General features: G+C 46.7%; 1 protein-coding gene across 4 annotated transcripts in view; it reads right to left on the bottom strand.

Moving 5' to 3' along the window:
• PRKAG1 (protein kinase AMP-activated non-catalytic subunit gamma 1) overlaps window positions 1-14706 on the bottom strand; it is a 99171-nt gene that overhangs the window by 51432 nt on the left and 33033 nt on the right. For all 4 annotated transcript variants that reach the window (XM_063952700.1, XM_063952702.1, XM_063952701.1 and 1 more), the window contains 4 exons: window positions 11442-11487; window positions 11222-11276; window positions 11005-11131; window positions 10759-10924 (listed from right to left, as the gene is read on the bottom strand). In XM_063952700.1, the coding sequence (XP_063808770.1) occupies window positions 10759-10924; window positions 11005-11131; window positions 11222-11276; window positions 11442-11487 (394 nt within the window). The remainder of the gene's footprint in view (window positions 1-10758; window positions 10925-11004; window positions 11132-11221; window positions 11277-11441; window positions 11488-14706) is intronic.

The raw sequence follows: 14706 nt of genomic DNA, 5'->3' as shown, positions 1-14706 counted from the left end.
TTTAGTTAGGCAATAACTATATACAAGTATTGCAGACAATCCGCACTTGGGATGGGCGCCCAGCATCCACTACGGACTACGAGAAATAGATTTACCTTTGAGTAAAATCTTATTTTCTCTGACGTCCTAGTGGATGCTGGGAACTCCGTAAGGACCATGGGGATTATACCAAAGCTCCCAAACGGGCGGGAGAGTGCGGATGACTCTGCAGCACCGAATGAGAGAACTCCAGGTCCTCCTCAGCCAGGGTATCAAATTTGTAGAATTTAGCAAACGTGTTTGCCCCTGACCAAGTTGCAGCTCGGCAAATTTGTAAAGCCGAGACCCCTCGGGCAGCTGCCCAAGATGAGCCCACCTTCCTCGTGGAATGGGCTCTCACTGATTTAGGATGCGGCAATCCAGCCGCAGAATGCTCCAGCTGAATTGTGCTACAAATTCAGCGAGCAATAGTCTGCTTAGAAGCAGGAGCACCTATTTTGTTGGGTGCCTACAGGATAAGAAGCGAGTCAGTTTTCCTGACTCCAGCCGTCCTGGAAATATAATTTTTTAAGGCCCTGACTACGTCCAGTAACTTGGAATCTTCCAAGTCCCTAGTAGCCGCAGGCACTACAATAGGTTGGTTCAAGTGAAAAGCTGATACCACCTTAGGGAGAAACTGGGGACGAGTCCTCAATTCTGCCCTATCCATATGGAAAATCAGATAAGGGCTTTTACATGACAAAGCCGCCGATTCTGCCACACGCCTGGCCGAAGCCAAGGCCAATAACATGACCACTTTCCACGTGAGATATTTCAGATCCACAGTTTTAAGTGGCTCAAACCAATGTGATTTCAGGAAACTCAACACCACGTTGAGATCCCACGGTGCCACAGGAGGCACAAAAGGGGGCTGAATATGTAGCACTCCCTTTACAAAAGTCTGAACTTCAGGCAGTGAAGCCAGTTCTTTCTGGAAGAAAATCGACAGAGCCGAAATCTGGACCTTAATGGAACCCAATTTTAGGCCCATAGTCACTCCCGACTGTAGGCAGTGCAGAAAACGACCCAGCTGAAATTCCTCTGTTGGGGCCTTCCTGGCCTCACACCACGCAACATATTTTCGCCAAATACGGTGATAATGGTTTGCGGTTACTTCTTTCCTGGCTTTTATCAGCGTAGGAATGACTTCCTCCGGAATGCCCTTTTGCTTTAGGATACGGAATTCAACCGCCATGCCGTCCAACGCAGCCGTGGTAAGTCTTGGAACAGACAGGGCCCCTGCTGTAGCAGATCCTGTCTGAGCGGTAGAGGCCATGGGTCCTCTGATATTATTTCTGTAAGTTCTGGGTACCAAGCTCTTCTTGGCCCATCCGGAACCACGAGTATCGTTCTTCCTCCTCGTTTTCTTATTATTCTCAGTACCCTTGGTATGAGAGGCAGAGGAGGGAATACATAAACCGACTGGTACACCCACGGTGTCACTAGAGCATCCACAGCTATTGCCTGAGGGTCCCTTGACCTGGCGCAATATCTAGTTTTTTGTTTAGGCGGGACGCCATCATGTCCACCTGTGGCCTTTCCCAACGGTTTACCAACAGTTGGAAGACTTCTGGATGAAGTCCCCACTCTCCCGGGTGTCGGTCGTGTCTGCTGAGGAAGTCTGCTTCCCAGTTGTCCACTCCCGGAATGAACACTGCTGACAGTGCTAAGACGTGATTTTCCGCCCATCGGAGAATCCTTGTGGCTTCTGCCATCGCCATCCTGCTTCTTGTGCCGCCCTGTCTGTTTACATGGGCGACTGCCGTGATGTTGTCTGATTGGATCAGTACCGGCTGGTTTTGAAGCAGAGGCCTTGCCAGACTTAGGGCATTGTAAATGGCCCTCAGTTCCAGAATATTTATGTGTAGGGACGACTCCTGACTTGACCAAAGTCCTTGGAAGTTCCTTCCCTTTGTGACTGCCCCCCCAGCCTCGAAGGCTGGCATCCGTGGTTACCAGGACCCAGTCCTGTATGCCGAATCTGCGGCCCTCTCGAAGATGAGCACTCTGCAGCCACCACAGTAGAGATACCCTGGTCCTTGGAGACAGGGTTATCAGCCGATGCATCTGAAGATGCGATCCCGACCACTTGTTCAAGAGGTCCCACTAAAAGGTTCTTGTATGGAACCTGCCGAATGGAATTTTTCTTCGTAAGAAGCTACCATTTTTCCCAGGACTCGTGTGCAGTGATGCACCGATACCTGTTTTGGTTTCAGGAGGTCTCTGACTAGAGATGACAGCTCCTTGGCTTTCTCCTGCAGGAGAAACACTTTTTTCTGTTCTGTGTCCAGAACCATCCCCAGGAACAGTAGGCGTGTGGTAGGAACCAGCTGTGACTTTGGAATGTATAGAATCCATCCGTGCTGTTGTAGCACTTCCCGAGATAGTGCTACTCCGACCAACAACTGCTCCTTGGACCTCGCCTTTATAAGGAGATCGTCCGATAATTAAAACTCCATTTTTTCGAAGGAGTATCATCATTTCTGCCATTACCTTGGTAAAGACCCTCGGTGCCGTGGACAGTCCAAACGGCAGTGTTTGGAATTGGTAATGGCAATCCTGTACCACAAATCTGAGGTACTCCTGATGAGGATGGTAAATGGGGACATGTAGGTAAGCATCCTTGATGTCCAGGGATACCATGTAATCCCCCTCCTCTAGGCTTGCAATAACCGCCCTGAGCGATTCCATCTTGAACTTGAATTTTTTAATGTATGTGTTCAAGGATTTCAAATTTAAAATGGGTCTCACCGAACCGTCCGGTTTCGGTACCACAACCAGTGTGGAATAGTAACCCCGTCCTTGTTGAAGTAGGGGCACCTTGACTATCACCTGCTGGGAATACAGCTTGTGAATTGCCTCTAGCACAGCCTCCCTGCCTGAGGGAGTTGTCGGCAAGGCAGATTTGAGGAAACGGCGGGGGGGAGACGCCTCGAATTCCAGCTTGTACCCCTGAGATACTACTTGAAGGATCCAGGGATCCACCTGTGAGCGAGCCCACTGATCGCTGAAATTTTTGATGCGGCCCCCCACCGTACCTGGCTACGCCTGTGGAGCCCCCGCGTCATGCGGTGGACTCAGAGGAAGCGGGGGAAGAATTTTGATTCTGGGAACTGGCTGACTGGTGCAGCTTTTTCCCTCTTCCCTCGTCTCTGTGCAGAAAGGAAGCGCCTTTGACCCGCTTGCTTTTCTGAAGCCGAAAGGACTGTACCTGATAATACAGTGCTTTTCTTAGGCTGTGAGGAAACCTGAGGTAAAAATTTTTATCCCAGCTGTTGCTGTGGATACGAGGTCCCAGAGACCATCCCCAAACAATTCCTCACCCTTATAAGGCTCTATGTGCCTTTTAAAGTCAGTATCACCTGTCCAGTGTCGGGTCTCTAATACCCTCCTGACAGAATGGACATTGCAATAATACTGGATGCCAGCCGGCAAAATATCCCTCTATGCATCCCTCATATATAAGACGACGTCTTATGTTCGCAAAATAGTATCCCTGTTTGAAAGGGTTACAGACCACGCTGCAGCAGCACTATCTGCAGGTCTCAGTCTAGTACCTGAGTGTGTAAATACAGACTTCAGGATAGCCTCCTGCTATTTATCAGCAGGTACCTTCAAAGTGGCCGTATCCTAAGACGGCAGTGCCACCTTTTTTGACAAACGTGTGAGCGCCTTATCCACCCTAGGGGATATCTCCCAGCGTAACTTATCCTCTGGCGGGAAAGGGTACGCCATCAGTAACTTTTTTGAAATTACCAGTTTCTTATCGGGGGAACCCACGCTTTTTCACACTTCATTCACTCATTTGATGGGGGAACAAAACACTGCCTGCTTTTTCTCCCCACACATAAAACCCTTTTTTGTTTTTAGTGGTACTTGGGTTAATGTCAGAAATGTGTAACACATTTTTTATTGCCGGGATCATGTAACGGATGTTCCTAGTGGATTGTGTATATGTCTCAACCTCGTCGACACTGGAGTCAGACTCCGTGTCGACATCTGTGTCTGCCACCTGAGGGAGCGGGCTTTTTGTAAGCCCCTGATGGCCTTTGAGACGCCTGGGCAGGCGCGGGCTGAGAAGCCGGCTGTCCCATAGCTGTTACGTCATCCAGCCTTTTATGTAAGGAGTTGACACTGTCGGTTAATACCTTCCACCTATCCATCCACTCTGGTGTCGGCCCACAGGGGGCGACATCTCATTTATCGGCATCTGCTCCGCCTCCACATAAGCCTCCTCATCAAACATGTCGACACAGCCGTACCGACACACCGCACACACACACACAGGGAATGCTCTGACTGAGGACAGGACCCCACACAGCCCTTTGGGGAGACAGAGAGAGAGTATGCCAGCACACACCGGAGCGCTATATAATGTAGGGATAAACACTATCACTGAGTGAATTTTCCCCAATAGCTGCTTGTATAAACAATATTGCGCCTAAATTTAGTGCCCCCCCTCTCTTTTTAACCCTTTGAGCCTGAAAACTACAGGGGAGAGCCTGGGGAGCTGTCTTCCAGCTACACTGTGAAGAGAAAATGGCGCCAGTGTGCTGAGGGAGATGGCTCCGCCCCTTTTTCGGCGGACTTTTCTCCCGCTTTTTTCTGTATTCTGGCAGGGGTAATTACCACATATATAGCCTCTGGGGTTATATATTGTGGCTATTTTGCCAGCCAAGGTGTTTTTTATTGCTGCTCGGGGCGCCCCCCCCAGCGCCCTGCACCCTCAGTGACCGGAGTGTGAAGTGTGCATGAGGAGCAATGGCGCACAGCTGCAGTGCTGTGCGCTACCTTGGTGAAGACTGAAGTCTTCTGCCGCCGATTTTCCGGACCATCTTCATGCTTCTGGCTCTGTAAGGGGGACGGCGGCGCGGCTCCGGGAACGAACACCAAGGACGGGTCCTGCGGTCGATCCCTCTGGAGCTAATGGTGTCCAGTATCCTAAGAAGCCCAAGCTAGCTGCAAGCAGGTAGGTTCGCTTCTTCTCCCCTTAGTCCCTCGATGCAGTGAGCCTGTTGCCAGCAGGTCTCACTGTAAAATAAAAAACCTAATTTAAACTTTCTTTCTAGAAGCTCAGGAGAGCCCCTAGTGTGCAACCAGCTCGGGCCGGGCACAGAAATCTAACTGAGGTCTGGAGGAGGGGCATAGAGGGAGGAGCCAGTGCACACCAGATAGTACCAAATCTTTCTTATAGAGTGCCCAGTCTCCTGCGGAGCCCGTCTATTCCCCATGGTCCTTACGGACTTCCCAGCATCCACTAGGACATCAGAGAAAAGTACGCACATCCTGTAAATTGGCAATTTTCTTTTGGAACCATACAGTTAATGCTGATACTTGCACTCTCAAGGAAGCCACCTTCAAACTCTTATCCATTCCTGTTTGAAGGAATTCTAAGACCCTGGAAATTTGGAAAGATTTTGGGTCTATTTCTTTCACTGCACAAATGAATATAGGCATGCCATATTCGGTGATAAATGGGTTTTCTTGCTCTGAGCATAGTTTGAATTACCTGTTGTGAGAATCCTCTTGACTTCAGGATAGAGGTTTCAAGAGCACCGCCGTCAATGACAGTCGATCCAGATGCCTGTGATAACAAGGACCCTGCATCAGTAGATCTGGACGTTGAGGGAGCAGAATTGGCGCATCCATCGACATCGTCTGCAGATCTACTGTGTGTACCAATGCCTTCTGGGCCAAGCCAGAGCTATTAGAATCACGGCACCCTTTGCTTGTTTTATTTTCCTCACCACCCTGGGTAGCAGGATGATTGGAGGAAACAGATATGCCAGATGAAAGTCCCATTTCACTGACAAGGCGTCCACAAAGATCGCTCCGGGATCCTTTGTTCTTGACCCGTATGCTGGCACTTTGTTGTTTAGACGGGACGCCATGAGATCTATTTCTGGCAAGCCCCACTTGTCTACCAGAGTCTGAAATACTTCCGGGTGTAGAGCCCATTCGCTTGCTTGAATGGTGTGTCGACTGAGAAAGTCCGCTTCCCAGTTTAGGACTCCTGGAATGAACACTGCGGACAATGCTGGAAGATGGGAGTGCTGCCCACTTTAGTATGTGACTTACCTCCTTCATTGCTTTTGGCTGCGAGTTCCACACTGATGGTTGAGGTACGCTACTGCCGTTGCATTGTCCGAGCGGATCTGGACTGGTTTTCCTTGCAGAGTGTCCTTTGCCTGAATCAGTGCCATGTATATGGCCCGAAGTTGCAACAGGTTTATTGGCAGGCAGCTTTCTTCTTTGGTCCATTGTCCCTGGAACCATCATTTTCCGGACACTGCTCCCCAGCCCTCAAGACTGGCATCTGTTGTCAGGATCTCCCAATCTGATATCCAAAAGGGTCTCCCCTTGTCTAGATGGGATGTCTGTAGCCACCAGGCTAATGACTTTCTTACCTTTTCTGAAAGTACTATGGTCTGTTTCTTTATTGTCTGATGAACTCCATTCCATCTGGCCAGAATCAGACGCTGCAGAGGTCTCGAGTGGAATTGTGCATACACCACCATGTCGAATGTTGACACCATCAAACCCATCATTCGCATTGCTGCATGAATTGATATTGTTTGACTGTGTAACAACTCTTGAGTCCTTAACTGCACCTTGGATATCTTGTTCAGAGGTAAAAATATTCTCTGCAGACTTGAATCCAATACAGCCCCCAAGTGAATCACCCGTTGTGACGGAATCAGAGATGACTTTGCCCAATTTATGAGCCATCCGTGTTCCTGTAGACAAGCTATTGTCTGTTGGAGATGGCCCAGGAGCAATTCCTGGTATTGTGCCAGGATTAAAAAGTCGTCGAGGTATGGAAAAATGCTTATTCCCTGCTTGCGGAGATAAGCTGCCATAACCACCATAATTTTGGTAAATACTCTGGGGGCTGTGGCTAACCCACAGGGCAAAGCCTGGAACTGAAAATGCTGCTGGAGCATGGCGCACCTGAGATAACACTGATGCAACAGTGCTATAGGAACATGTAGGTAAGCATCCTGTATATCCAGGGATACCATATAATCCCATGGTTCCATGGCCAAAACTATGGAACGTAACGTCTCCATGTGGAACCTCAGTACCCAAATGTATTTGTTTAGCATTTTGAGATTGGTAATGGGCCGAAACGACCCATTTGACTTCTGAACCAAAAACAGGTTGGAGTAAAAACCCTGTCCCCTTTGTGCAGGGGGTACTGGAATAATTACTCCTGACTGAAGACATTTCTGAACTGCTTCTTGCAGAGCTCTGGCCTTCGCCTCTACCAGAGATGGGCTGGTGCAGAAGAACCTTCGAAGAGGCTTCTTCTTGAAAGGGAAAACATAACCCAGAGATACCGCTTCTTGCACCCATGCATCTGTTGTAGACTGCTGCCATATGTGTGCAAAATGAAGAAGTTGGCACCCTACCCTGGGGTCCCCCAGGTGGAGGCCCGCACCATCAGGCTGGTGGCTTATCTTCTGGTTTGGAAGCTGGTCCTCTGGTGGACCAATGCTTCTTTGCCTTACCAAACTTGGTGTATTGGGGCTGCTTACGTTCACTTTTTACTTTTGCTTTTCCTTGCGACCAAAATGGCAGAAAAACCGGACCCTTAGGCCTGGGATTATATCTGGCAGGAAACCTGACTTTCTTGGATTCTGCTTCTGATTCCAGAATATCTGTCAATTCCTTACCAAACAGAATATTACCAGCAAAAGGCAAAGATTCCAGAACCTTTTTTCATTCTGAATCAGCTTTCCATGTACGTAACCAAACTGCTCTATGAGCAGCTACTGTTAAGGCTGATGCTTTAGAAGCAATAGTACCCATATCTATTGCTGATTTTTCCAAGAATACTGCAGCCTGTTTCATGTGAGCTATATGGGATTCTTGCTCCCTAGAAGGTGCTGAAAGCCCATCTTCCAGTACCTCAGCCCATTCAGCTACTGCTTTTACCATCCAAGCTGAAGCCATAGCTGGCCTTATGACTGCCCCCGGCAGAGAAAATATGTTTTTCAAAAACCCATCCACTCTCCTGTCAGTGACATCATCTAGTGAAGTTGACGGCAAAGGCAATATAGATTTTCGCACTAATCGAATGACATGCGCATCTACTTTAGGAGGCACTTCCCTTTTTAAACAGTCCCCAGTTGGAAAAGGATAATTTGAATCCCATTTTCTGGGAATTCTGTATTTTTTATTGGGTGTAGCCCAAGCTTCTTCCATGATTTCCGTCACCTGATCTGATCCTGGAAACTCTATCCTAACTGTTTTGGGACATTTAAACACAGGTGCCTTAGTTTTTAACACCGGCTCTGCTGAATCCTCTAAGGACAGAATAGCCTTCATTGCTTAATTCAGCTACATCCACTGAGCTGATACCCTCTACCTGTTCTTCGTATGCTGAAGCAGATTAGATAAAGCTATCATCATCTGATGTATAATCCTGTGTAGCCTTTCAATTTGATTTATTTACACTCGGTTTATCAGCTTGTTTCATTGGAGAAGCTGTTGGGGATATACCGTAGGAAGGGAGCTGCATGTATGGGTAACAGTGTACCCTACTCCTGGTATTGAAGCTGTAGGAATTACCCGTTCAGCTATACTGGACAAGGTCTGTGCAAACATTGTCCAAGGTGTATCTACCCGACGCTGAACAGGGATCTGCCTAGTAATCTACTGAAAAGCAAAACAATTTGCACATAAACCATCCTGTACCAGATCCTGAGAGGATAATACAGTTTTGCAGGACAAACATGATATGATTGTTGGTATTACTGCCAGTGTATCCTCGTCAATGTTTCTGCTCTTAGACATGATAAATATCAGCACTTCCAGTGTACTACACAATTTGTGACTGTAATCACTTTACCCTTTAAAGTGATATCAGTCTGACCCTACCCATGCACCAGCATTGAGGCTCAGGAGAAACCACTGAAAAACATATATAAAGTCAGCAATCCCACTAGCAGTCAGTCACATGTTATATATTAGTCATATGAGCATATTATCAACTACATACACATTTCAAAGTATGTAGGAGTACATATTACTGCATTCTGTTCTATACAGATCTTAACGTATTCAGACACAATGCGAAGAAGACCACAGTAATGTACACAGACTCATATGCAATGGGCACTAAACTTAACTATTTATACTAATAGATAGAAGATAGAAATTTAGTGTTGTATAACCCCTACTCAGTAGAGTGGGATACAGGGAGACTCACCTCACTTCCAAGATCGATCAATACGTTAGCGAAAGCTGAGTGGATCCAGACGCTACTAGTGTACACAGTCGCTCCGAGAACTTTAAATGAACACAGACGCACTGTGCACACAGACGCTCCGGTCACACAGACACCTGTACTGCGACCAGGGTCTCCTCGCGGTAGCTTTTTAGTGAACACAGATGCATCGGCCTATGCTGCGACCGAGACAGAAGTGAGGCAACAGTTCATGGCGGGAGACCGACGGAAACTGGTCATGAACTGGGGTGAGGGGCGACCAGGAGAGCGTCTGACTCCCCACTGCTGACATCAACCCTAGGGATCGCAGCCTCATACTATTCCTGGTGCCTTATGATCCCTAAGGCCTAGCGCTGGAGCACCCGTGGTGGCGGCGCGACAGCTACTGTTTGGTAGTCTCCTCCCAAAACAGTGCGGCTGTGTCCGTATTCCCCTTCTAAGCAGAACCGATGCCTTACCTTCTCTCCGTGCTCCGGCCACAGCCTGGTCACGTCTGCTGGACCTGCTAGTAACATCCGACACAGATGCCCGTCGAGACAGCACTTGTACCGTGGGGGTAAGCGTTTTGCGACCCAGTGGAAAGTTGTTGGAGCGACTCTTTCCAATATGCGTGTAAGATGCTGTTAGGAAAGATCACTCAAAAACATAGTAAGACTATAAAAAATAAAATAAGAAAGCTTAGGTCTGCCAAAAACAGCAGCCCTCTGACTACGGTCCGGCTCCTGCCGCACCAAACAAAAAACTGATTTGCCTGAGCCAGTGGGCGGGGATATATGGACAGGCCAGTTGCATCCTGGGAGCACTGAAAGCTTGTGATCGTTTGGTGCCAATCCGCTATCGCTCCATCATATCCCATTGTTATCCTGTGGACCCAGCCGGAGAAACATGGCTACTGCGTCTCAATACACACAGCCATTCTGCATGACCATAGTGGTTACTGAGACGGTCGATTATGGAAGCATCGCTGACCAAAACTGCATCTGTGTACGCATGTGCTGATATTTGTGAAGCCGCCAGTGGGTGTCTCAAATCATTTCCAGGCGGCAGCAGCAGCATTAGCATACTATTGCACATTAGCTGTGTACAGGATCGCAGCTGCGAACCATTAGCATATGTCACCGAATCAGGCCCTGTGTGTGGCTGAATCATGCGTTTTGTCTAAATGCTGACAAATGAGACATTTTTCAAAGGAGCTCTTTGTTAGGCTCTTAATTTGTGTATAATATTTTGTTTAGTCACACCAATTCAGATTAGCATTATAATTGTATATATATATATATATATAATTGTATATATATTGTATAATTGTTAACAGTAAAGTGTTTCTGATATGCATCAGAGGTATAGAGTACAGGTAGGCTAAAGTGTGGGAATGCAGCCCAAGTCCAAGTTAGTAATATGTTTACAGTTAACATTATGTGCTATCAGATATGTAATCAGCGGGTAGAAACAGGCTGTGGTGTTACAGATTTTTTTAATATCATGAGAGTAGAAAGGTTAATATTTACCGGACTCATCCACAATAGGCAGAGCAGACACACGTCGCTGCACGAAAATCCCTAAAGCAACATAGACGGGAGTGTTGGGATGGACCAGTGCGATGTTATCGTAAGTTCCAATCTGCAGTTCTTTTAGAGTACGAGTCACAAAAGCTGGTTTCTCCAGTTCAGACATCTGTAGGTAAAGCCAAAGAATAAGGGGTAAAATAGCTAACTGCAGAAAGAGCAGGGGTGGTGGGAAAGTGAGAGACTCACAAATAGCTTGAGGAACTTAAGAATTCGTTTGTGGGTTAAAATATACAGGGTGTTTCCAGAGTCTGGAGAAATCACTGGTAGGCGATGAATACGGTTCATAATCAGTGAGGAGACCGCATCATACAGGCTAAAAGAAAATAAAGCAACAAATGAGTACCGTTGATCAATGCAAATATACTTGCATGACAGAAAACAAGACAGTGAGGCCAGTACTCACCTAGCATTTGGAGATATGCTCACTAAAGGCTTGAACGAATCTTGCAAATACAGTTCTGAATAATGACAATGAATGATTAAACTCAAAATCTGTGTACTACTATAATAAGAAAATACAATACATACAAGTGTAGCCTTATTCATGAACTTATCAACACTGTTCTTTTACTCCGCACGTGCAGCCATAGCAGATATAAACCATGACCCCAGTAATCACTCACCTCTCCAAGTCTCTATCTTATGTTCCTCCAGCTCATAAATCTGAACCTGAAAACACAAGCAGCAAAGTAACCGTACAAAAACTGATCAATACAAGAGTTTATCATTATCGGACACTCCTGCTAGTCAAACGGTAAGAATAAACATACAAAGGCCACTAAGAAAAAAGAAAATAATTCTGTACTGAGCTAGACACTATCATCTACTTAAAGCGGCCTATTCCACAGCTTTGCAAAAATAAGGTTACACTTGAAACAATTAAAAGAACTATGTACAATATGAAAAACATGTATCGTAACAGTGCAACAGTTTTCTTTTATTTCTAAAAATGACATGAATATACAAAAGGGTCACAGACAACATAGGTCACACAGAACACACCGTATTCAAGGATGGAGCATTTCACCAGCATGGCCTGCAAGAAGCCAAGCTTCTGTAGCAGTCAAGCCACACATGGAGTTTGTGGTCATGAGATGTTAAGTCAATATGAAAAGGGCTGTATTAAAAGATATGAAAACCCTTGAACAGGTCTCTGAGATGTGAGAGTACAAAACCTGTTATTCTTAATACCAATTTACACTTACAGTACAAACTAATAACCAAAGCTCTATCCATGTGTGCTTAAACTCTATAAAGGGAACTGTTGGGGAAAAATATTAAGAGATGAACTGAAGGTGACAAGGATCTAGGGATAATAAGATTTTAAACCTACCGGTAAATCTTTTTCTCCTAGTCCGTAGAGGATGCTGGGGACTCCGTAAGGACCATGGGGTATCGACGGCTCCGCAGGAGACATGGGCACTGTAAAGCTTTAGAATGGGTGTGCACTGGCTCCTCCCTCCATGCCCCTCCTCCAGACCTCACTTAGGACTGTGCACAGAGGAGACTGACTGTACGAGGAAAAGGATTTTGTTATCTAAGGGCGAGATACACACCAGCCCACACCATACACACCGTACAACGTGGTATACAATAACCAGTTAACAGTATGAATAAAAACAGCATTAGCCATAGGCAGATCTCAACTGTAACTTAACCCTTAAGTATGCAATAACTATATACAAGTCTTGCAGAATGTTTCCGCACTGGGACGGGCGCCCAGCATCCTCTACGGACTAGGAGAAAAAGATTTACCGGTAGGTTTAAAATCTTATTTTCGCTTACGTCCTAGAGGATGCTGGGGACTCCGTAAGGACCATGGGGTTTATACCAAAGCTCCAGAACGGGCGGGAGAGTGCGGATGACTCTGCACAGCCCCGACTGAGCAAACACGAGGTCCTCCTCAGCCAGGGTATCAAACTTATAGAGTTTTTCAAAAGTGTTTGAACCCGTCCAAGTAGCTGCTCGGCAAAATTGTAATGCCGAGATGCCTCGGGCATCCGCCCAAGAAGAGCCCACCTTCCTAGTGGAATGGGCCTTTACTGAATCTGGCAACGGGAAATCAGCCGTAAAATTAACCGGCTGAATCGTGTTACCGATCCAGCTAGCAATAGTCTGCTTAGAAGCAGGAGCGCCAACCTTGTTGGCTGCCTACAGGACAAATAGTGCATCTGTTTTCCTAACCATAGCCTTTCTGGCTAAATAAAACTTTAAGGCCCTGACTACAGCCAGGGGCCTGGAATTCTCCTAGTCACCCGTAGCCACAGGCACTACAATAGGTTGGTGTACATGCAATAACGCAACCACTTTAGGCAGACTTTGAGGACGAGTCCTCAACTCTGCTCGATTCGCATGGAAAATCAGAGGCTTTTGTGAGACAAGGCCGCCAATTCGGACACCCGCCTCACAGATGCCAAGGCCAATAACATGATCACTTTCCAAGTGAGAAAATTCAATTTAACGGTTTGAAGCGGTTCAAACCATTGTGACTTAAAGAAACTTAACACCACGTTAAGATCACATGGTGCCACTGGGGGCACAAAAAGAGGTTGGATGTGTAACGCTCTTTTTACCAAAGTCTGGACTTCTGTGAGAGAAGCAAATTTCTTCTGAAAGAATATGGATAAGGCAGAAATCTGCACCTTAATTGCGCCTAACTTTAGGCCCATATCCACTCCTGTCTGTAGAAAATGGAGAAAACTTCCTAGTTGGAAATCCTCAGTAGAAACATCCTTGGCTTCACACCAAGACACATATTTTCTCCAGATACGGTGATGGTGCTTCGCCGTAACATCATCTTTTCTTGCTTTAATAAGAGTAGGAACGACCTTCTCTGGAATACCCTTTTCAGCTAGGATTTGGAGTTCAACCGCCATGCCGTCAAACGTAACCGCGGTAAGTCTTGGAACACGTACAGCCCCTGTAATAGCAGGGGCCACGAATCTTATGAGATCAGTTCATGAAGATCTGCATACCAGGCCCTTCAAGGCCAATCTGGAACAATGAGTATTGTCTGCACTCTTGTTTGTAATATGATTCTCAATATCGGAGATGAGAATACGTGAAGGGAGCACATAGACCGACTGAAAATAAGATTTTACTTACCGATAAATCTATTTCTCGTAGTCCGTAGTGGATGCTGGGACTCCGTAAGGACCATGGGGAATAGCGGCTCCGCAGGAGACAGGGCACAAAATAAAAGCTTAAGGATCAGGTGGTGTGCACTGGCTCCTCCCCCTATGACCCTCCTCCAAGCCTCAGTTAGGATACTGTGCCCGGACGAGCGTACATAATAAGGAAGGATATTGAATCCCGGGTAAGACTCATACCAGCCACACCAATCACACCGTACAACTTGTGATCTGAACCCAGTTAACAGTATGATAAACGCAAAGGAGCCTCTGAAAAGATGGCTCACAACAATAATAACCCGAATCTTTGTAACAATAACTATATACAAGTATTGCAGACAATCCGCACTAGGGATGGGCGCCCAGCATCCACTACGGACTACGAGAAATAGATTTATCGGTAAGTAAAATCTTATTTTCTCTGACGTCCTAGTGGATGCTGGGACTCCGTAAGGACCATGGGGATTATACCAAAGCTCCCAAACGCGCGGGAGAGTGCGGATGACTCTGCAGCACCGAATGAGAGAACTCCAGGTCCTCCTCAGCCAGGGTATCAAATTTGTAGAATTTAGCAAATGTGTTTGCCCCTGACCAAGTAGCTGCTCGGCAAAGTTGTAAAGCCAAGACCCATCGGGCAGCCGCCCAAGATGAGCCCACTTTCCTTGTGGAATGGGCTTTTACTGATTTTGGCTGTGGCAATCCTGCCACAGAATGTGCAAGCTGAATTGTACTACAAATCCAACGAGCAATCGTCTGC

The sequence above is a fragment of the Pseudophryne corroboree genome, chromosome 2 (assembly GCF_028390025.1).
Source record: "Pseudophryne corroboree isolate aPseCor3 chromosome 2, aPseCor3.hap2, whole genome shotgun sequence".
NCBI lineage: Eukaryota > Metazoa > Chordata > Amphibia > Anura > Myobatrachidae > Pseudophryne > Pseudophryne corroboree.
Note: the sequence above shows the minus strand (reverse complement) of the source record. Positions and strands in the feature narration are given on the sequence as shown.